Genomic DNA, 24,673 nt, shown 5'->3' on the forward strand with positions numbered 1-24,673 from the left:
GGTAGAGTGCAGTGGTCATCATAGCTCACAACAACTTCAAACTCCTGGGTTCAAGCAATCCCCTTGCCTCAGCCTCCTGAGTAGCTAGAACTACAGGCATGTGCCACCGTGCCCAGCTAGTTTCTCCTATTGTTAGTAGAGATGGGGGTCTTGCTCAGACTGGTCTTGAACTCCTGAGCTCAGGCAATCCACCTGCCTCAGCCTCCCAGAGTGCTGGATTACAGGTGTGAGCCACTGAGCCCAGCCTGTTTTGCTGTTAGTATCTTTCATTGCAATTAATGGTAGAAATCTGTTTCATGACTATATGTGATGAGTCTCCCTTTCCCTTCTTTAATTGTAGGGTAAAAAACTGTTATCTTTGGGCTGCTAATGAGAATCGTGTTCTACGGATATATTGTGGAGAAAACAAATTGTACAGAAATGAATATTCTTACCAGGATCTTATGAAATTGTTCTTCAGTGTTGTCATAGACATTTCTGGAGGAAAGAATCTTTGAAATTATGTGAAAAGAGACCATTTTTCAAAACAATGGGGGAAAAAGCAAGAAGTTCAGATAGTGATGAAGACAGACAGACAGACAAACGCCATTATTATTATTTTTCTGATTTTGGAACTACACCACAGTCTTCTGGCCGATCATCACTGGTTGATTCTTCACCTCCCCGTATTAGGGGAAAAAATTCTAAAAAACAGGCTTCAGATAGCCAGGTGTATCACCAAGGTAAGTTTTCTTTAAAAGGGTCTGGTGGACTTAGAAGATTCATTTTTGTACTTAAAGAAAATTTGTATGATAAAACAAATTTCTTTTAAGATGAATGTCATATACATGGAAGGAGGCTAATTTACATATTAGATAGGTTATATGTTTATAAACTTATATAAGTGTTGCTTATGGTATTATGTAATACCCTTTGTTATAAGAATTACGAATTATATAGAAGAAGCCAGGTGTGGTAGCTCACACCTGTAATCCTAGCACTCTGGTAGGCAGAGGTGGGAGAATAGCTTGAGCTCAGGAGTTTGAGACCAGCCTGAGCAAGAGTGAGACCCATGTCTTTAAAATAATAGCTGGGTGCTGTGGCAGGCTCCTTTAGTCCTAGCTACTGGGGAGATTAAGGTAGGGGGATCACCTGAACCCAGGAGTTTGAGGTTGCTGTGAGCTATGACACAATGGCACTGTACCCAGAGTAACAGAGTGAGGCTCTGTCTCAAAAAAAAAAAAAAAAAGAAAAAAAGAAAGAAAGAAAAATGGCTCGGTCCCCGTAGTTCAGTGGTTAGGGCTCCGGCCACATACACTGGGGCTGGCGCGTTCAAACCTAGCCTGGGCCTGCTGAACAACAATGACAACTACAACAAAAAAATAGCCAGGCATTGTGGCAGGCATCTGTAGTCCCAGCTACTTGGGAGGCTGAGGCAAGGGAATCACTTAAGCCCAAGAGTTTGAGGTTGCTGTGAGCTGTGATGCCATGGCCTTCTACCCAGAGTGACAGAGTAAGACTCTGTCTCAAAAAAAAAAAAAAAAAAAAAATATATATATATACACACACACATACACACACACATATGTATATAAATAAATATGAGAAAATAACATAGCTAAGGCTTCTTGTTTTGTCTCTTCTTCCTAAATAAATACTTTTCTTTGGGATTCTGATGTATTATAAAGGCAAAAAAGTTATAAAATATTTGTACTTTCTGTATCTTGATTTTCTAAAAGTAGTGAAAGGCATTGAATAAAGTGGCTAAGGGGCATTTTTATAGATTGAGTAAAATTACTTATTCTAGGTAATGTAGTATTTATTGCAAAAGTTCAAATTAAAACTAAAAATGGGGTTGGAGACTTGGACCACAAGCCTAATTTGTTTTCTGTTTAATTATTATAATGGAAAATGGATTTATCATTAGAAATAATTTTTATTTTTAAAATGACACTAGTGTGGAATGAGATATTAATACATATTTGATTTCATAATTTTCTGAAAATCTCCTTTTCGTCTCAATAAGTCTCTGATCAAGAAAACTCCGTTGTACCTACTAACAAAGTATGAAAGATCTCTCAAGTACAGCATAGCAACGTAGGCTATGGCCAATGAGGTAATTACAGTACGTATTAATCAGTGTGGCGCAGTTATAGCAATGGTAGCTTAAAATGGTGAAAGTTTAGATTACAGGGTAGGGAGTGATGAAATTGGGGGATAAAATGGAAAACAGGCCACGTAATGAAAACTTGGAATCCTATGCTAATATGTTGACTATGTGGGGAATAGTTAGCCATTGAAAAGATTTAAGCAAGGGTATCATTTGCCTTTATAAATTTTTACTTTGAAAAATAACACTTGCTCATTATAAACTACCAGAGTATATATTCTTTTGTAAGGAAACCTTTCATGTGCCCCCAATCTAGCCTCTCAGAGATGTCCACACTTTTAACAACTGGGTGCTGGTTTTTCTTTTTCTTTTTGTATTTTCAATTTATTTATTTATTTAGGGGTCTCTATCTCTAAGTCTGTCTCAGTAAGGAGCTCTAGTTAATAATTTTGTAGCTGAGACCTTGATATGATATTAAACTTTTACTGTATGATTAAGAACAAATAAAAAAATCTTAGGGTTAATACCTATTTTTCCCAAGAAATAATAGGGCATTATTGATAAGGAATCTAGGCAGTCCCTGAGTTACAAACATCTGACTTACGCACAGGTCACACTCAGGAAATGAGGCTATTACAGGTAATAGGTATATGTACCTGTTCCAACTTACATACAAATTCTACTTAAGAACAAAACTATAAAGAAAGAACAAAACTACAGAACCTGTCTCATTTGTAACTTGGGGACACCCAGTACTTCAATTTTCCCTTTGTTCTCAGAAGCAGCTTAGAAGGCCACCCAGTGAAATGGAATTTTATATTTTCTAATAACCACATTAGAAAAAAGAAAAACAAATGAAATTGATTTTAACAATATATTTAAATATCAAAAATATTATTTCTGTATATACTCATTACAAAACATTGTTTATGAAATATTTTACATTTTTGGAACTAAGTGTTCAAAGTCCAGAACGTATTTCATAGTTGCAGCATGTCTCAATTTAGATTACCCGCATTTCAGGTTTCTCAGTAGCCTTGTGTATCTCTAGTGGCTACCGTATTGGATAGTGTAGTTTTCAAAACTAAGAATTTTCCCAATTCTTTTTATTACCACTTTTCATGTATTTAAGCATTTATAAAGCTGTAACCCCAAATCAGTATACATTAAAGACAACTTCTATAAAATTCTCTATTTTTTAATAAAAGTTTATAACGTTAAATTGTAAAAATTACTTTTTTTTAAATGTGTTTGTATAATAAAATCAAGTATTCATGGCTGGTAAGATGAGGAGGGAAAGTTTTGATATTCTAGTTTTTCTTCCTTTTTTTAAACTCTGGAATGCGTTTTCTTCTTGGAGACTAAAGTTCATTATTTTTAACTGTGGCAGATTTTGTGATGCCTCTTATAAAGGGCAGGTTTAAGTTTAATGAACCTTTGGTAAAAATTAAAACATTCCAGATTTTTGAGAAATGTTGTGATTTAGGATCTACACTTTAAAGATTTCATATGCTTATGTTCTTCAGGGTATGATTTTTTGTTTTCATCTTCTCAAGTTATATCAGATATTTTTAATTTGATTATCGCACACAAAAAACCTGAGAAAGCATTTAGTCACAACTGAAATGCTATTTGACATTTTGAACCACTGAAAATGAGATGGGAGTTCTTTTTTTTCAGAGACAGAGTGTCACTTTGCCGCCCTCGGTAGAGTGATGTCGCGTCACAGCTCACAGCAACCTCCAGCTCTCGAGCTTAGGCGATTCTCTTGCCTCAGCCTCCTGAGTAGCTGGGACTACAGGTGCCCCCCACAATGCCCGACTATTTGTTGTTGTTGCAGTTTGGCCGGCCTGGGTTTAAAGCCTCCACCCTCGGTATATGGGGCTGGCGCCCTACTCACTGAGCCACAGGTGCTGCCCTGAGATGGAGTTCTAAACAGAGAATATGTAGAACTTTCTGCTTACAACCTAATTATGTTGGTGATACTATCCTCATTATGTTGGTTGGGAAAATAGACTTGGAAAGGTTTAATTGAACTGCCCCAGGAGTTACTAAGTGATAACTTTAAGTCCCAAATCTTCTGCTCTGTACTATATGCTGTTATCCTATCCCCAAATAAAGTTGTAATTAATTTAGAGAAAATATGCATTTTCACATTTCAAATAATGATCACAAATGTCTTGGCACAAGTGATAAAGTTTTTTCCAATGTTTGTTATGCACCATGTGAATGCTAATGATGTCCATGTGTCCATGTTTGAATTTTTTTTTTTTTAATTGAGATAGAGTCCCACTCTGTCGCCCTGGGGAGAGCGCTGTGGCGTCACAGCTCACAGCAATCTCAAACTCCTGGGCTCAAGTGATTCTCTTGCCTCAGTCTCCCGTGTAGCTGGGATTACAGGCGCCCGTCACAACGCCTGGCTATTTTTTGTTTGTTTGTTGTTTGTTTAGCAGGCCTGGGCCAGATTCCAGCCCACCAGTCCTGGAACATGTGGCTGGCGCCCCAACCACTGAGCTTTAGGCGCCCTCCGTGTTTGAATTCTGACTCGCCATGTTACCTAGAAAGTTAAAAATGGCCACAGTATGATACTACCATCTTTTAGCAATGTGGAATAATTCTATATAAACTATTGGGATGTAATTTTTGATGGATTGGAGTATTATTGACCTTTCAGAAAAGACGGCAAACATAATGAAACCTGATATTTAATGAAATATTGTAAAATCCATTTTTAGAGACAAGTATAACTAAAGAATGTTCTGGACCCATTTGTGGTAGGATGAATAAGTTACACTACATTTGGGATAGCTTTCACTTTCCATGACTACTATTTCTTTTTAGTCTCTAGGAAACCAAGCCCTAAGGGCCTACCGAACAGAAAGGAAGTCAGAGTGGGATTTCGCTCCCAGAGCCTCAACAGAGAGCCACATCGGAAAGATGCTGCCGATATTGTTACAAGACGGGTTCTTTCCTCAAGACTGCTAAAAATCAGTGAATTGCAGAATGAAGTGTGTGAACTCCAGGGCAAGTTAGCTGAGCTATTAAAAGAAAATAAATCTTTGAAAAGGCTTCAGTACAGACAGGAGAGAGCTCTGAATAAGTATGAAGATGCAGAAAATGAGATCTCACAGCTTATAGTTCGTCATAACAATGAGATCACAGCTCTCAAAGAACGCTTAAGAAAATCTCAAGAGAAAGAGCGGGCAACTGAGAAAAGGGTAAAGGATGCAGAAAGTGAACTATTTAGGACAAAATGTTCCTTACAGAAACTGAAAAAGATCTCTGAAGCTAGACATCTACCTGAACGGGACGATTTGGCAAAGAAACTCGTTTCAGCGGAGTTAAAGTTAGATGACACTGAGAGGAGGATTAAGGTAAATTTGCTGCAGCTCTAATGTCTTGGGTGGGACACTTAATGTACTCTGTTCAAACTGCTCGCTGCGGTTTAATGTTTGCTGGAAATGAAAACTATTTCTAGTATTATCTGAGTAAGAGTTACATTTACGATTGTATTTGTAACAGAAAGACAGTGTACGTTAATGGGACACGTTGATGGATGAATGTTGAATTCCTTGGATCTAGTCATTTTAGGAAAATATTCCATTTCGGTATCAGATTATTTCTCTAAAGTTGAAAAAGATGCTATAATAGCCATAGTGTAAACCCAACCTTTTGGGGCTGTTATGTAAGAAATGCCACATGAGTGATGGTTTTTGTTTTTCTTGCTTTGCATACTATTTGTTAAAGAGTGATTACACTACACCTCTCAGGGCAAGACGTGCTCCTGCTCCCCAAAATAAAACTGATGGGAGGTTGGGTAGGAGAATGTCGAGGAAGTAGTGTGAGAGTACAGATCTTTTAAAAATGTTCCTTTCTTGAATGGAGAGAGGAAGAGTTCTATACCACGCCTTTTACACAGGAAACTTATATTAGATACTGTCTGCTATATATAGATCAAACAAAGCCCCGGGTCAGGTTCTGTTGCTTAAAATTGACAAGTAGTTTGGAAAGCAAAGGTCGGCAGAAGTATGGGAATAATGCCTACTGTGAAGGTTCTCTGAGCAAAGTAAGCTTAGAACTATAAATAAATTAGATTTCTGTGATATATTAATCAGATTATTTTTAGTACATGGCATGTTACTTAGTTTGTATCATATGCCATGCCTGTTATTGTAGTGGGTACACAGAGTCAGTGGTTTATTAAATACACTGTACATCGGTGGCCAGAAAAGTCCCTAATTTATTCTCCAAAATTTGCAATTATTATCTTCTGTTCGATACACAGGAGAGATAACTTATTAAATAGGCTCTGCTGATGACCAGCTCAAAGTGCAAAGCAAACGTATGGAAACTTCTTAAGGGCCCCTTACCCATGAGGTAGGATCAGATTGGGGATTAGAAGCAGTTCTTACCACAAAAAACAAATAGCTTAATATTTTATTATTTTTAAGGGAAAATGTGTCACACAATGGAATTTGAAGTTAGGAATGAAGAGTCTAGAATACTAACTGATGAATATGGCAAATAACTAAGTATGTGTCTGTATAAAACTACAAATATAGAGAGAACATGAAACCGCAGTGCACACATGCACACACCCCTCCCTATATCCCGCAGTTCTCTCCTATAGCCTGTTATCAAGGGGGTTGATGAATGGTGGGGCAGGAGGAGAAGGAAGGAAGGGAGGAAAAGGGGACAGGCCTGCGTATTCTGGCTGATGGATGGGGGTAAATGATACGGCTGCTCATTTGGTGCATGAGAACCAGTCATCTGTGATGGTGAGTCTTCGACATAGTCAACCATATAGTATCCTCAATTTTTTTATATTGGATTTTAAGAAGTTTTTAAATTAACTTTTTATTTTTAGTTCATTGTAGATGAATATATAGTTATAAGAAAGTTACATAGAAAGATACCATGTACCTTTCTCCTAGTTTCCTCCAGTAAAAACATATTGTATAACTATAATACGTTGGTTGTGATAGGTTGATACCCATCAACTTTACTCAGCTTGCACTAATTTTACATGTGTCTGTGTATATATTTGGCTCTCTGTGATTTTATCACATGTGTAGATTTCTGTGAGCTCCACCGCAGTCAACACACAGACAGTTCCATCACCAGGATCCTGTCTTACCCTTTCACAGCCGCAGCTACCTCTTACCTTCTCCCTCTCTAACCTGTGGCGTCCACTGATCTGTTCATCATCTCGGTAATATTGTCATTTCAAGAATGTTATATAGCAGGACACAACTACAAAAGGGACTCTACCTAACAAATGCAAACATTGTAACCTAGTTGTCTGCACCCTCACATTAACCTGACATTTAAAAAAGGGGTGGGGGGAGAATGTTATATAAATGGAAACATACAGTACATAATCTTTTGACATTGGTGGATTTCACTGACTTACTCATCTAAGTTGTAGCATGTGTCCCTAGTTGCTTTTGTTCCCTGGGTCCCATCCCCACGGCATGGACGTGCCACACAGTGTTAGGGTACGTTGTGTTGAAGGACGTCCAATTTGCTTCTAGCTTTTGGCCATTAACTAATAAAACTGACCGTTTTATGTACACATTTTTGTTTGAACATACATTTTTCATTTCTCTTGGATATGTGCCTGGAAGTGTACTTTGTAAGTAGAAGTGTAAATAGTATGTTTGGTTTTGTAAGAAGCTGCCACTCTCTTTTCTGAAGTAGTGGTACCATTTTATACTCCTACCCGCGGTGTGTAAGTGGTCAGAGTGCTCAGCATCCTTGCCAGCATTGATGTTAACACTCTTTTCTGTTTCAGCCTTTCTGATAGGTGTGTAGCACTGTCTTATTGTGATTTTAATTCACGTTTTCCAAATGGCTACTGATGTTGAGCATCTTTTCATGCAGTTATTTGCCATCTGTAGATCTATTCACTTTGTTCAGACTTTTGCCCATTTGCTACTTGGATTGTTTGTGCTTGTATTGTTGACTTTTGAGAGTGCTTTCTATATTCTGGGTACACTTCTCTGACAGACATGGGGTTTACACATATTTTCTCTGTCTGTGGTTTGTTGTCCTCCTACCAGGGTCTTCCAGAGGAAGTTTTTAATTTTATTGTTGTCCAGTTTGTCAGATTCTCTTTTATGGCTTGTGCTTTGGTGGCAAGACTAAGAACTATTTGCCTATCCCTACTGTCTTTGGCTTGTTGCCCCAGAAATTTTCACATATGCTTTTTCCAAAAGTTGTTTTCTTCCAGCCTTACTGAGATATAATTAACAAACAAAAATTGTATATATTTAAGGTATACAGTTTAATGTTTTGAAAACGCCTTATGATTTTATGCTTTATATCTGAGTCCATGTTTTCATTTTGAGTTAACTTTTGTACAGGGTGGGAAGATTAGGTTGATGTTCGGATTTTTTTATTTTATTTTATTTTTATTTATTTACTTTTTTTTTTTTTTTTGCTGTGGATGCCCAGTTGCTCCAGCATCACTTGCTAAAAATTCATGCATTGACTTTCTTCGGCACCTTTGTCAAAAACGATTTGGGCATGTTTTTGTGGGTTTGTTTCTGGGTTCTCTCCCCAGTGCTGTGGATCTGGGTGTCTGTGTCTTTGCTGTGACCACACTCTCTTGATTCCAGGCTTCGCAGTAAGCCGTAATAGGAGGTAGAGTGATTCCTCTCACACGAAGCTTGATTAAAAAACAATCTGCTATTTTAGCTGGTCTAGATCTGCCTTTCCATATAAATTTTAGAATAAGTTTAACTATGTCTACAAGTACTTTCCTGGGGTTTTGATAAGAATTCCATTAAATGTAGATCAATTTATGGAGAATTGACACTTTTACTGTGTTGAATTTTCCACTTCTCGAGCATAGGATTTATTAGGTCATCTTTGATTTCTTTCATTATCATTCTGTAATTTTCAGGATACACATCTGTACATGTTTTGTTAGATTTATACCTAAATATTTTATTTTCTTTGGAGCAGTTATAAATGGTATCATTTCTTTACAAATTAGAAAATTACTTTTGAACTTTTGTTTCTGAACTTCAAAACATATTTTTTGTTGTAAAAGTTATTTTTGCAAGGGGTTGTGAACATTTTATTCACACCAACGAATGACTTGGGTTTAGAAGTTTTAACTCTCAAGTTGTAGGAGTACTGGGTTTAAGCCTTATATAGTTCTCTGAACTCTTAGGTTTTAGTTGCTTCGTCTAAACAATTGAATGGAATGATTTCTGAGGTGCCTTTCATGAAAATTCTGAAATCTGATGAGATTAAATTAATGCCTTTAAGTCTTTTGTGTACCAAAAAAGTTTAAACTATATTTGTCCCCCAATTAAGTCCTTTTATAATCTATATTGTATTGAGATGAAAAATTTCTCATGTTGAAAAGGAATTGCTTATGAAGTAAAGTATTATTCATTGAGATCTTATTAATTTCTTTATTATATAATAAGCCAAAGAATTGGCTAGGTTTTATTTATATATATACATATAATCATTTCTGGAGGGACAAGATTTACAGTGAAATTATGAGATTTATGATTGAAGTGTAAAGGTTAAAACCATTTCAGAAAATAAATTTTGCAGGATCCTTCCAAACTATCTGTTTAGGTAGAACCATTGTTAAAGCAACTTTGTGTTAATATTTAAGATAATTTTTCTGTTGAAAAGGTAATATAGGCACTACAGAGGGGCTTAAAGAGTTCAAATAATACAAAGAGACACACAATGCAACATTCCTCCTTATGTTCTGCTTTTAGGCCCCTTTCCAAGAAGCAATCGCTGTTGAGAAACTGTCTCTACCTGTGCAAGCTCAGGTCCATGTGTCAATGCCGTTTTTCATTGTCTAACCATAGATGTGAGCGTTCTGTACACACTGCTCAACACACATTTATCACTGGAAAGTGTATTTTGACACTCTTTACATGTTATTATGTGTGTATGTGATTTTTACATATACATACATATTTTTACACATAGGCACAGAGTCAGCTTCGTACTTTTTAAAGACTACATAGTGTACTGTTGTGTAGATACGAAGAGATGAGCCCTTCCCTTATTAATGTTAAATTAAATTTAGTGTAAAGCTACCTCCTTTAAGTTTGGCTAAAGGTTTCTCTGTGCATAGTGAACTGTACCCTAACTGGATGTGCGAACAGAATGCAGCCTACTCATGTACAACCATAGTGTTTTGGCCAATCCTGGGTAGCCAGATGGTCAAACTGTATTTAAATCAGGCGAGCACAGAGCTACAACCCATCCGACTGTTTCTGTCCCTCTCTCCATGTTCTGTCCTTAATGTTATCTGACCATCTAGCCCTCTTGCAGTCACCCTGTACCTACTTGGGTCTGTGCTGCCCAATTTGTGAATTATTCTTTGCTCATTTAAACTCTATTAAATTTAACTTTCCTAATAGAAAATTCCTGGATGAGGAAGTTCCTGAGTTATTTAAAGTATTTTAAAATCATTTTTGGATATTTATCAATACAGGATTTCTAAAGAATGCTACTGGATAGCATTTCAGAATAATTAAATAATGCTACTGGATTGTTTTTTGGAATAATTAAAGTTAAAATTTTCTGTTTGGGGAAGATTAAATTGGCCTTTCTTATGGTTAGTATCATTTAAGGAGATTTTTAAAGAATTTGCATTGTTAATATGGAAACATTGATGGGCTTTGCTAATTAGTTGAGTCAGAAATTATTGGATTAGAATTCAAGGTCAAATAAAAACTTATTTATATTTTAGTTATGTTATTAACTAACACCTACCTCTTAACCTATTAGGTTCCCAGTGAAATGTGGAATTTTGTACATATAGATGTTGTGTAAACAAACAAGGTTCACATTCTGGTTATACCCCATTCTAGCTTTGTACTATAATATGCCATATCTGAGCCTGTTTCAGGTCCGTAAAACTTTGCAAATGGTGATAAACAGTATTAGAGATAAAGTTCGTAATGAGTCTGGCTCAGTGCCTGGAACTGATCAGGCACCTAATATATCAGTAAAAAAATAAACTAAAGAAATGCACTAAAAGTACATTAAATAAAAGTGAATACATCAAATCGTAGTAGCATTCTAGAGTTTGAAAGGACCGTAGAACTAGTTTAATACAGTGGTTTTAATTGTGCCCAGTGGACTTGAAGTTTTTTTTTAAGGTTTGAAACTACTGATTTGGTTTATTGATTTTTTTCAAATTTTGGCAGTTATTCGCAGGCAACCAGATAAAGGCTGAACTGTTCTGTGATGGTGATTCATGAGTTAGGCTACAGAGAGGGCTTCAGAAACTCCCTTGCCAGCTTCCTGAAGCAGCCTCTGAAACACCTCGCAAACAATGAGCTGTGAGCACACGGAGACAGAGGTGTTACTTTCTGCCTTCGAGGTTACATAGAATATTGTAGGTGACTGGAACCACACGTGTGGGAAGAATTGCAGTCTTCTGTCTCCTGTTTGGTTGCTGTAAAAATCATTGGATTTTTATCACATATTTAAAAGCTGAGTAATAGTTTCTTCTTACATAGGGGACCATAAAGTTTGTGTGAAATTTAAAATAGTGTGCAGTTCAAAACAGCAAACGAACTTTGCGGCCATCTCATGTTGGTACATTTTGTGTTTCTTCACAATTTTGAATGTGGTATGAATTAAGATACTGAAATTTTGGTTATTTCATCAAGGTCTTCTGATAAAATCATCTATAAACTATAAAAGATACAAATCATTTTTTCAAAGTTTGTCATATCATCTAATTGTTTATCTGTGGTATGTAGGGCAAGAATCACTTCTAAAATCTGTTTTATTTTTGCTGCTGTGATAAATACCATGGAATAAAATCTAGCTGTGTTGGAAAACAAAAGCTCAGAGTAAGAAAAGGCTTGCAAACATTTTCAAAGAAAACAGATTTCATTAGAACAAGAGGAACGAGGCCTGGTCCTTAGGGCAGACGTATAATGCAGAGAGGAAGCATAACTTTTGGATTATAACTTTGCTTCTATCTTGTCTTGCCCAGAGAAAATGAAGAAATAATAAGACAAAAATAGCTAATTTAAATGAACTCAGTCTCCAGATTCAGATGATGTGCACCTCAGAGGAATGAGGAACTTTGCAAGTGTGATTTCAGAGCCTTTGTTAGTGTACTAAGACTAGAAATGAAAAAGTGAGAAAAAGCAAGTACCAGTGTATTCAAATATGTGTTAGATATTACCAATCAGAAAACTGGAGGCCGCTCCTACCAAATTAGAATATATTTGCAAGTTATTGCTCACTTAGATTGTTTTTACTTTTTCCCATTAAGATTGCTAGACGGGTACATTAATCTGCTACACTGACCTATGTGTGTGTACGGTATACTGTCCACCCGTGTGACACTCCCCTCCGTGCGTGTGGATGTACTGTATACTGTCCACCCGTGTGACACTCCCCTCCGTGCGTGTGGATGTACTGTATACTGTCCACCCGTGTGACACTCCCCTCCGTGCGTGTGGATGTACTGTATACTGTCCACCCGTGTGACACTCCCCTCCGTGCGTGTGGATGTACTGTATACTGTCCACCCGTGTGACACTCCCCTCCGTGCGTGTGGATGTACTGTATACTGTCCACCCGTGTGACACTCCCCTCCGTGCGTGTGGATGTACTGTATACTGTCCACCCGTGTGACACTCCCCTCCGAGCGTGTGGATGTACTGTATACTGTCCACCCGTGTGACACACCCCTCCGTGCGTGTGGATGTACTGTATACTGTCCACCCGTGTGACACTCCCCTCCGTGCGTGTGGATGTACTGTATACTGTCCACCCGTGTGACTCTCCCCTCCGTGTGTGTGTGTGTGTACTGTATACTGTCCACCCGTGTGACACTCCGCTCCGTGCGTGTGGATGTACTGTATACTGTCCACCCGTGTGACACTCCCCTCCGTGCGTGTGGGTGTACTGTATACTGTCCACCCGTGTGACACTCCCCTCCGTGCGTGTGGATGTACTGTATACTGTCCACCCGTGTGACACTCCGCTCCGTGCGTGTGGATGTACTGTATACTGTCCACCCGTGTGACACTCCGCTCCGTGCGTGTGGATGTACTGTATACTGTCCACCCGTGTGACACTCCCGTCCGTGCGTCTGGATGTACTGTATACTGTCCACCCGTGTGACACTCCGCTCCGTGCGTGTGGATGTACTGTATACTGTCCACCCGTGTGACACTCCCCTCCGTGCGTGTGGATGTACTGTATACTGTCCACCCGTGTGACACTCCCCTCCGTGCGTGTGGGTGTACTGTATACTGTCCACCCGTGTGACACTCCCCTCCGTGCGTGTCGATGTACTGTATACTGTCCACCCGTGTGACACTCCCCTCCGTGCGTGTGGATGTACTGTATACTGTCCACCCGTGTGACACTCCCCTCTGTGCGTCTGGGTGTACTGGATACTGTCCACCCGTGTGACACTCCCCTCCGTGCGTCTGGGTGTACTGTGTACTGTGCACCGGTGTGACACTCCCTCCGTGCGTGTGGATGTACTGTATACTGTCCACCCGTGTGACACTCCCCTCCGTGCGTCTGGATGTACTGTATACTGTCCACCCGTGTGACACTCCCCTCCGTGCGTCTGGGTGTACTGGATACTGTCCACCCGTGTGACACTCCCCTCCGTGCGTCTGGGTGTACTGTGTACTGTGCACCCGTGTGACACTCCCCTCCGTGCGTGTGGATGTACTGTATACTGTCCACCCGTGTGACACTCCCCTCCGTGCGTCTGGATGTACTGTATACTGTCCACCTGTGTGACACTCCCCTCCGTGCGTGTGGATGTACTGTATACTGTCCACCCGTGTGACACTCCCCTCCGTGCGTGTGGATGCACTGTATACTGTCCACCCGTGTGACACTCCCCTCCGTGCGTGTGGATGCACTGTATACTGTCCACCCGTGTGACACTCCGCTCCGTGCGTGTGGATGTACTGTATACTGTCTACCCGTGTGACACTCCCCTCCATGCGTGTGGATGTACTGTATACTGTCCACCCGTGTGACACTCCCCTCCGTGCGTGTGGATGTACTGTGTACTGTCCACCCGTGTGACACTCCGCTCCGTGCGTGTGGGTGTACTGTGTACTGTCCACCCGTGTGACACACCCCTCCGTGCGTGTGGATGTACTGTATACTGTCCACCCGTGTGACACTCCCCTCCTTGCGTCTGGATGTACTGTATACAGTCCACCCGTGTGACACTCCCCTCCGTGCGTCTGGATGTACTGTATACTGTCCACCCGTGTGACACTCCCCTCCGTGCGTGTGGATGTACTGTATACTGTCCACCCGTGTGACACTCCGCTCCGTGCGTGTGGATGTACTGTATACTGTCCACCCGTGTGACACTCCGCTCCGTGCGTGTGGATGTACTGTATACTGTACACCCGTGTGACACTCCCCTCCGTGCGTGTGGATGTACTGTATACTGTACACCCGTGTGACACTCCCCTCCGTGGGTGGGGATGTACTGTATACTGTCCACCTGTGTGACACTCCCCTCCGTGCGTGTGGATGGACTGTATACTGTCCACCTGTATGTAACTCCCCTGCATGCGTGTGGATGGACTGTATATAGACACATGTGCCGTATATCCACATGCTATAACTATGCTGTATCCATTAGTTATTAGATACGCATGTAATACGTTGAGTATAGCAAGTCTTTAATGCTTGGTTTTTAGTGGAGAAATGTGGAGTCATTGAAAAGAACTCCTTTACAATTGGATCAGTAAAGGGTACAGATAAGTAAGTAGCTGGTAACCTGGATAGGAGGTTCCTAGGTGTGTGTTTCTGGGGCCATCTCAGGCCCTATCCCTTTCAGCATGTTTTCCAGTGAATTTGACCAAGGTCATTAATGATAAGAGCATGTTCTATTTGATTTTGTACTTGCAACATTTTGCACACTGTGACATAAAATTAATGTTTCTTAAAGAATGAATAGATCCGACTGATGAAATAAAATGGCATTCATGACAGGTTCAGAAATAGAAGGGGACAGCTTTACAGTGGATGACAAGATCAAGGTTGAATTGATCTTCAGGGTTCAAAATCTGGCCCAAAACAAGTAAGACAAAATTTAATCGGGATAACTGTTAGGTGCTCCATTTTTTTCTGTTTATTTTATGGATATCATATGGGGAGAGCTTGTTTGAAGGTAATTCAAGTTAAAAAGAAAAGTATCAAGGTGTTTCAGTTTATGATTCTGCATTTGTATTGCTGCTTAAAAGTTATCTGAAAGGGAGAATAGCTAACCAAGTATGGTGGTTCCCCTGTCCTAGGAGGTAATAATAACTTTAATTTTACTGGTTATATTACTTATAATAATGGATATGAAATTTTAGGTAACAAACTGACATGTGGAGAGTGAACAGGACAGGCAGGAGGTGTAAAGACTGGAGTTTAAGAGACGGTGGAAGGAACGTGGAATCCTGGATAAAATGAAGGGAAAGTGATTTGCTTTATTATGTATGCCAGTGTCCCTGGAAGAGGAGCAATGAACTTGCTGGATGTTCCTGAGGCAATACAAACCTAATGATGATTGCTGGGAAACTGTTTCTACTTTTTCATGAGGAAAACTTCCTAATAACTGAGGTTGTTGAATTATGAGTACCCTTTGAATTAAGAAGGTTTTTCCCACTGAAAGTGTTGTGCGAAGCTCAGTGTCTAACCTGCTGGGATATTGTGAGAGGTGTTCCTAGAAGGGGAACTGAGGACATGACCTTTTAAAGTCCTGGCTTACATAAAGCTCTAAGTCTTTAGAAGTGAGTTGTAGCAGCACTGAGCAGAGACTAAAACAACTGACCTTTATAGACCTGTTTTAACAAGGGCAGTATTGTTAAGTATATATTGCTTTGTTAATTAATAAAAAACAAGTAAAGGTTAGTCTTTGGGATTACTTGGAAAATTATTAAATTATTATTTCTTATTCTTTATTTCTCTCTGTTAAAGAGTTCTGTGATTTTCCTTTTGGAAAAAAGTTGTAAGTATTTTTATATATGTTTTAAATTATTGAAACATTTGTTTAAAGACATTTTAAAATTTACAGTGATGTGGGGAAAATATCCATGGTCCTACAACCAAAGACAGCTACTGTTTGTGCTTATCATTCTGTCTTAATTTTTTTCCTTATGAAATATCTTGAACACATGGTAAAGAGAATATTTAAAACATTCCTGTACCTATTTGATTTAAAAAAATTTTTGCTTTACCTCTTATTTTACAGAATAACGTATTGCATTAGACTTCCAGATCCTTCCTCCAGACCGCCTCCTGTTCTCTCTCCTCAAAAGTGACTGTTTTTATGCAGTTGGTAGATATGTTTTCTACCTATTTTGATATTTAAAATTTTCAGAAATTATATTTTATTTTTATAAGTAATACATATGCATTATAAAAAATTAGAGGAAAATACAAAGATAGAAACTTAGTATTCTTACTATCCAGATTTACCATTTTTAATATTTTAGTGTGGATCTTTCTGGATCTTTCTCTTCAGTGTGAATTTATTACACACATGGATATTATACACCAGGAAGTTTCTTTCTATTACTAACTTGCTGGGTTTTTTTTTTTTTTTTAAATCATGGATTGTGTTGAATTTTATCAAATGCTCAAATGCCTAGTAACTGATCAAATGCTTTTATTTAACATGACAAATTACATTTATATAATTTTAATCTTAAAATACTCTTATTCTTTTCTTTCTTTGGGTAGATGCTGCTTAATCATGATGCAATTTTTATACATTGCTGAATTTCTTTTGCTAATGTTTGTTTGGGATTTTTGCAACAATATTCATATAGAAGAATAGCCTATGACTTTATTTTTTAAACTGTCCTTATCCAGTTTGACATCAAAATTATGTAAATTCTCGACAATGATGTGTGGGAAAATTTATATTCTTTCTGTTCTTTTTTACACATTTTAAAAGACAGGGATACGTATTTCTTAAAATTTGTTAGATTTCACCTCTGAAAACATTCAGATGTAGTGTCTATTTGGGAGTTTGTTTTTTGCTTTTCTGTTTCTGTTTAATCTGCTTCATTTCATAATTATAGATTGATTTAGGGATTATAGTTATTTTTTAGTTACTTGAAATAATTTATATCTTTATGGAAAATTATTCATATCAGATTTTGTATTTGTTGGCTTAAGTGTTTCATATTATTTATGATTTTTAAAATACCTGCCATTTTTATAGATTCCCCACTTTTATTCCTAACATAGTAAATATATACGTCTCTTCTTTTTAAAACATGCCAACCAATTATGTTTAGAAACTGTGTTATTTTTAGGTTCAGAATTAAACTTGACACATGTTCAAGGTTATTTTACTTTCCTGGTGAATTTTAATTTTAATCATTAAGTAATAACTTCTTATTCCTCTCTGCTTTTTGTCTTAAAGCCTATTTCACAGACACTAGTTTTCTTTTGGCCAGTGTTTTCATCTAATAAATTATTTTCTTTCACTGTACCCTCAACTTTTGTTATCATCTCTGTACTTGTATAATAGTTGGCTAAATTTTTAAGAAGAGAATACAATATAAGGTTACCTTTTTCAACAAAGTTATTCATTCACATTTGTCACGACTATGGAGATAATTTGGATCTATGCGTATAATCTGTAAAATAAAATTATTTATAATCTTTTCTCTCTGCTTTTTTTCTCCTTCTTGCCTTTTACTTTCTACTCTGCTTTTCTACGCTTTTCAAAGTGACACATTCTATTTCCATTCTTTTAGAGTTTAGCCTTAAGTTTTTTAAGTGTACTTGTCTTGAGGAAATCTAAAATAATTAACTCTCTTTTCCTAATCTGTTAGGAAAGTTGAACACTTTGCAGTTTCTTCCCCTGTTATCTTCCATATTGCTGTTGTCTGATTTAGTTTAGTTTCTTTTTAAACTTTCCTTAATTTTTTTACGGTACTTGTTTTACCATTGTTCCTGGCATGTTACCATTGTTCATTATTGTTTCTTTCCTTCAGGAATTATTTTCTCCTACTGAAATATATTGAGAGCTTCTGAGTGGCAAAATTTTTTAGTCTTTGAAAATATTTTATCTTTACTCTTTTTTTTTTTTTTTAATTGTTAAATCATAGCTGTGTACATTAGTGCAATCAAGGGGTACAATGTGCTGGTTTCATATTCAATCTGAAATATTCTCATCAAACTGTTCAACGTAGCCTTCGTGGCATTTTCTTAGTTACTGTATGTAGACATTTGTATTCTGCCTTTAGTAAGTTTCACCTGTACCCATTCTAAGATACACCGTAGGTGTGGCCCCACCCATTACCCTCCCTCCACCCTGACCTCCCCTCTCCCTTCCACTTCCTTGGCCCTTTCCCCATATTCTTGTGCTATAGTTGGGTTATAGCCTTCATGTGAAAGCTATAAATTAGCTTCATAGTAGGTCTGAGTACATTGGATACTTTTTCTTCCATTCTTGAGATACTTTGCTAAGAAGAATATGTTCCAGCTCCATCCATGTAAACATGAAAGAGGTAAAGTCTCCATCTTTCTTTAAGGCTGCGTAATACTCCATGCTATACATGTACCACAATTTGCTAGTCTATTTGTGGGTTGATGGGCACTTGGGCTTCTTCCATGAGTTAGCAATTGTGAATTGGGCTGCAATAAACATTCTGGTACAGATGTCTTTGTTATATTGTGATTTTTGGTCTTCAGGTATAAACCTAGTAAAGGAATTATAGGATTGAATGGTAGGTCTATTTTTAGGTCCCTAAGTATTCTCCAAACATCCTTCCAGAAGGAACGTATTAGTGTGCATTCCCACCAGCAGTGTAGAAGTGTGTCCTTTCCTCCACATCCACGCCAGCATCTCCGGTTTTGGGATTTTGTTATGTGGGCTACTCTTACTGGGGTTAGGTGATATCTCAGAGTAGTTTTGATTTGCATTTCTCTGATGATTAAGGATGATGAGCGTTTTTTCATGTGTTTGTAGATCGTGCGTCTGTCTTCTTTAGAGAAGTTTCTCTTCAAGTCCCTTGCCCACCCTGAGATGGGATCACTTGTTTTTTTCTTGCTAACACATTTGAGTTCTCTGTGGATTCTGGTTATTAAACATTTATCAGAGGTATAACCTGCAAATATTTTCTCCCATTCTGAGGGCTGTCTGCTTGCTTTACTTACTATGTTCTTGGCTGTGCAGAAGCTTTTTTGTTTGATCAGGTCCCAGTAATGTATTTTTGATACTGCTTCAGTTGCCTGGGGAGTCCTTCTCATAAAATATTCACCCAGGCCGATTCCTTCAAGAGTTTTCCCTGCACTTTCTTCAAGTATTTTTATAGTTTCATGTCTTAAGTTTAAATCTTTTATCCAGTGAGAGTCTATCCTACTTAAGGTGAAAGGTGTGGGTCCAGTTTCAGTCTTTGACAGAGCGCCAGCCAGTTCACCCAGCACCATTTGTTAAATAGGGAATCTTTTCTCCACTGAACATTTTTAATTGGCTTGTCAAAGATCAAGTAATGGTAAGTAGCTGGATTCATCTCTTGGTTCTCTATTCTGTTCCAGACATCTACTTCTCTGTTTTTGTGCCAGTACCGTGCTGTTTTGATCACTGTTGATTTATAGTACAGTCTCAGGACTGGGTAGCATGATTCCTCCTGCTTTATTTTTATTGCTGAGTAATGTTTTGGCTATTCAAGGTTTTTTTCTGATTCCATAGAAAATGAAGTATTATTTTTTCAGGATCTTTAAAATATGACAATGGAGCTTAGATAGGAATTGCATTAAAATTATATATTGCTTTGGGTAGTATAGACATTTTAACAATGTTGATTCTTCCCAGCCATGAGCATGGTATGTTTTTCCATTTGTCAACATCTTCAGCTATTTCTTTTCTTAAAGTTTCATAGTTCTCTTTATAGAGATCTTTCACGTCCTTTGTTAGGTATACTCCCAAATATTTCATCTTCTTTGGCACTACTGTGAAAGGAATAGAGTCCTTGACTGTTTTTTCGGCTTGGTTATTGTTGGTATAATAAAGGCTACAGATTTACGGGTGTTGATTTTGTAGCCTGAGACATTGCTGGATTCCTTGATCACTTCTAAAAGTTTTGTAGTAGAATCCCTAGTGTTTTCCAGATATACGATCATATCATCTGCGAAGAGTGAAAGTTTGATCTCTTCTGACCCTATGTGGATACCCTTGATCACCTTTTCTTCCCTAATTGCAATGGCTAAAACTTCCATTACAATGTTAAAGAGCATTGGAGACAATGGGCAACCTTGCCTGGTTCCTGATCTAAGTGGAGATGATTTCAATTTAACTCCATTCAGTATGATATTGGCTGTGGGTTTGCTGTAGATGGCCTCTATCAGTTTAAGAAATGTCCCTTCTGTACCAATTTTCTTAAGTGTTCTGATCATGAAGCGATGCTGGATATTATCAAAAGCTTTTTCTGCGTCCATTGAGAGAATCATATGGTCTTTATTTTTTAGTTTGTTTATGTGCTGAATTACATTTATAGATTTACGTATATTGAACCAGCCTTGAGACCCTGCGATAAATCCCACTTGGTCATGGTGTATAATTTTTTGATGTGTTGTTGGATTCTGTTCATTAGGATCTTATTGAGTATTTTAGCATCAATATTCATTAGTGATATTGGTCTATAATTTTCTTTTCTTGTTGGGTCTTTCCCTGGTTTGGGGATTAAGGTGATGTTTGCTTTGTAGAATGTGTTGGGTAATATTCCTTCTTTTTCTATATTTTGGAAGAGGTTTAGTAATATAGGTACTAGTTCTTCATTAAAGGTTTGGTAGAATTCTGATGTAAAGCCATCTGGTTCTGGGCTTTTCTTTTTAGGGAGATTTTGTATAGTTGATGCTATTTCAGAACTTGATATAGGCCTGTTCAACATTTCCACTTCATTCTCGCTGAGTCTTGGTAGGTGGCGTACTTCCGGGTATTGGTCGATTTCTTTCAGATTTTCATATTTCTGAGAGTAGAGTTTCTTGTAGTATTTGTTAAGGTTTTTTGAATTTCTGAGGGGTCTGTTGTTATTTCATCATTACCATTTCTGATTGATGAAATTAGGGATTTTACTCTTTTTTTCCTGGTTAGGTTGGCCAAGGTTTATCTATTTTATTGATCTTTTCAAAAAACCAACTTTTGGATTTATTGATCTGTTGTATAATTCTTTTGTTTTCAATTTCATTTAATTGTGCTCTGATTTTGGTTATTTCTTTTCTTCTGCTGGGTTTGGGGTTAGAATGTTCTTCCTTCTCCAGTTGCTTGAGATGTCCCATTAAGTTAGTAACTTCCTCTCTTTTCATTTTCTTTCTTTCTTTTTTTTTTTTTTTTATTGTTGGGGATTCATTGAGGGTACAAATAAGCCAGGTTACACTGATTGCAATTGTTAGGTAAAGTCCCTCTTGCAATCATGTCTTGCCCCCGTAAAGTGTGACACACACCAAGGCCCCACCCCCCTCCCTCTGTCCCTCTTTCTGCTTCCCCCCCCATAACCTTAATTGTCATTAATTGTCCTCATATCAAAATTGAGTACATAGGATTCATGCTTCTCCATTCTTGTGATGCTTTACTAAGAATAATGTCTTCCACTTCCATCCAGGTTAATATGAAGGATGTAAAGTCTCCATTTTTTTTACTCTCTTTCCATTTTCTTGAGGAAGGCTTGCGGTGCTATAAATTTCCCTCTTAGGACCACCTTTGCAGTATCCCAGAGGTTCTGATAATTCGTGTCTTCATTGTTGTTTTGTTCCAAAAATTTGGTGATTTCCTTCTTAATCTCGTCTATAATCCATGTATCCTTCAGCATAAAGTTGTTTAAGCTTCCATATTTTTGTCTGGGTATGCAGATTCCTGTTGTTATTGAGTTCAACTTTTATTCCATGATGGTCTGAGAAGATGCAAGGAATAATTTCTATTTTTTTAATGTGCTGAGGTTAGATTTGTGGCCTAGGATGTGGTCGATTTTGGAGTATGTTCCATGGGCTGATGAAAAGAATGTGTATTCAGTTTTGTTGGGATGAAATGTTCTGTAGATGTCTATTAAGTCCAGATGTTGAATGGTTAAGTTTAAATCTAAAATTTCTTTGCTTAGCTTCTTTTTGGAGGATCTATCCAGCACTGCTAAAGGGGTGTTAAAATCTCCAACTACTATGGAACTGGAGGAAATCAAGTTGTTCAGGTCTGTTAGAGTTTCTCTTATAAATTTAGGTGCATTCTGGTTGGGTGCATAAATGTTAATAATTGAAATCTCGTCATACTGAGTATTACCTTTAACAAGGATGGAAGTGTCCATCCTTATCCTTCCTTATTTTGGTTGGTTTAAAGCCGATTGCATCTGCGAATAGGATTGCAATGCCTGCTTTTTTCTGTTTTCCATTTGCCTGGAGTATAGATGAGCATCCCTTCACCTTGAGTCTATATTTGTCTTTTAATGTAAGATGAGATTCTTGTATGCATCAGATATCTGGCTTGAGTTTTTGTATCCAGTCAGCCAACCCATGCCTCTTTAGAGGACAGTTTACACCATTCACATTAATTGAGAATATGATAAGCCTTTCAAGAGTCCTGTGGACATTTTTAATCCTTTTGCGACTGTAGAATTTGGAATTTGATCAAAATTTTCTGGGTGGGTTTACTTTTGTGGTGGAGGGTTACACTGGTCTTTATGGAGGATAGGTCTGAGAATATCCTGGAGAGCTAGCTTAGTTATGGCAAATTTCTTCAACATGTGAATGTCGTTAAAGTATTTAATTTCTCCATCATAAATTAAACTCAGTTTAGATGGGTACAGGATCCGTGGTTGAAAGTTATTTTGTTTTAGGAGACTAAAAGTCGATGACCATTCTCTTCTAGCTTGAAAGGTTTCAGCAGAGAGATCTGCAGTTATTCTAATATTCTTACCCTTGTAGGTAATGGTTTTCTTTCGTCTGGCTGCTTTCAGAATTTTTTCTTTCATATTAACATTAGTGAAATTGATTATGATGTGTCTGGGGGATGTCTTAGGTTGAGTTGTGCTAGAGCTCTGAAACTGTCTGCTATCTGAATTTCAGAATCTCTTGGCATGTCTGGAAAGTTCTCCTTCATAATCTCATGGAGAAGCGACTCTGTGCCTTGTGAAGCCTCTTTGTTGCTTTCCAGGATTCCTATTAAGACGAATATTGGTTTTCTTCGAATTATCCCAGAGCTCTTTGAGAGAGTGATCTGTTTTTGCCCTCCATTTCTCTTCCTCTTTGAGAGTTTGGGAGCGTTCAAAAGCTTAGTCTACAATGTCAGAAATCCTTTCTTCTGCTTGCTCCATTCTGTTACTGAGGGATTCTACTGTTGTTTCTCAGGTCTTTAAGGGATGTAACTTCTTGTCTCAATGTGTCAGTATCTTTGGTCATTTGGTCTTTGAATTCATTGAATTCTTGAGATATCTTTTGGGTTACTGCTTGGAATTCTAATTCAATTTCATTTGCTATCCAGATTCTGAATTCGATTTCTGACATCTCAGCTATTTGTTTGTGGATGGGATCTTGTGCTGTGTCTGCCTCATTGATCCTTGGGGGAGTTGATCTATTCTGATTATTCATATTGTCATTTTTTTTTGTTGATTTCGCCTCATGATTGTTTTTCACCATTGCCTCTGGCCATCCTCAGAGTTGGGGAGGTGTCTCTCCAAGATTAGACCCCAGCAGGATCACTCTATTTTTGCTGGATATTTGTAGGGAGTGACCCTGTGTAATTCCTCTGGGGCTGCCCCAGCCAGGGAGTTCTGGTTGTGGAAGCAGCTCCAGAGTGTGACACACCCCGATCCAGCAACAGGGCGGGGGGTGGTGCACACGGTTCTGGGAGTGCCTGGTGCCCAGTGACTTTGGCACAGAGAGCCCAAGACTCCAGCAGTCTCTGGCCAGGAGAAGGGCTCTGCGCAGAGGCAGGGAAGGCTCCGGAGGGCATGTGCCTACCAGAGTCCCTGGCCAGACTAGTGGGCTGGTGTGGAGGCAGAGGGGGTACAGGAGGGAGGACACGGGGTTGCACGGCTCCCGCAGTTCCTGGTGAGGGCGTGCGGAGGCCCGGCTTGTGCAGCTCATGGGTTGGGGGTCATGGCACAGCTCTTACCCAGGTCTAAGCAGGCGCCAATCAAGGTCGCGGCACAGTTCTTATTGAGGTCTGGGCGGCGCAGCTCTTACAGAGGTCTGGGCCTATCTTTACTCTTGAATGATGATTTTACTTGTTCTTGTTTGGATTCTAGGTTGATAGTTATGATCATTTGGAATTTGAGTATTGTATTATCTCTAGTATCCTTAAACATATTTTTCTTTAAGTTGAATGGTTTTCCGTTTTGCACCAAAATTATCTGTGGGTAGGATTTTTTAAATTAACTCTTTATATGGAACTAATTTCAAGCTTACAGAGAGTTGCAGATTAAAACCAGTACAAAGAACAATCCTACATACGTAACCCGGATTCTTCTGTTGTTAACATTTTACCCCATTTGTGTTATCATATGTACACATGTCCTCTTGTGGGACCTCTCTGTGTCAAATACACATTCACAAGAAATTTTTCTTTTGACAGGAAGTGTGTACATCAGC

General features: G+C 38.3%; 1 protein-coding gene across 1 annotated transcript in view; it reads left to right on the forward strand.

The window, feature by feature from the left end:
* The first annotated feature begins 352 nt into the window (after positions 1 to 352).
* Positions 353 to 24,673, forward strand: part of LCA5 (lebercilin LCA5) — a 39,359-nt gene continuing 15,038 nt past the window's right edge. The window contains exons 1-2 of the mRNA XM_053603742.1: positions 353 to 722; positions 4,931 to 5,463. Coding sequence (XP_053459717.1) covers positions 530 to 722; positions 4,931 to 5,463 — 726 coding nt within the window. The 5' untranslated portion in view covers positions 353 to 529. The remainder of the gene's footprint in view (positions 723 to 4,930; positions 5,464 to 24,673) is intronic.

This window comes from Nycticebus coucang, chromosome 9 (genome assembly GCF_027406575.1).
Source record: "Nycticebus coucang isolate mNycCou1 chromosome 9, mNycCou1.pri, whole genome shotgun sequence".
Classification (NCBI taxonomy): domain Eukaryota; kingdom Metazoa; phylum Chordata; class Mammalia; order Primates; family Lorisidae; genus Nycticebus; species Nycticebus coucang.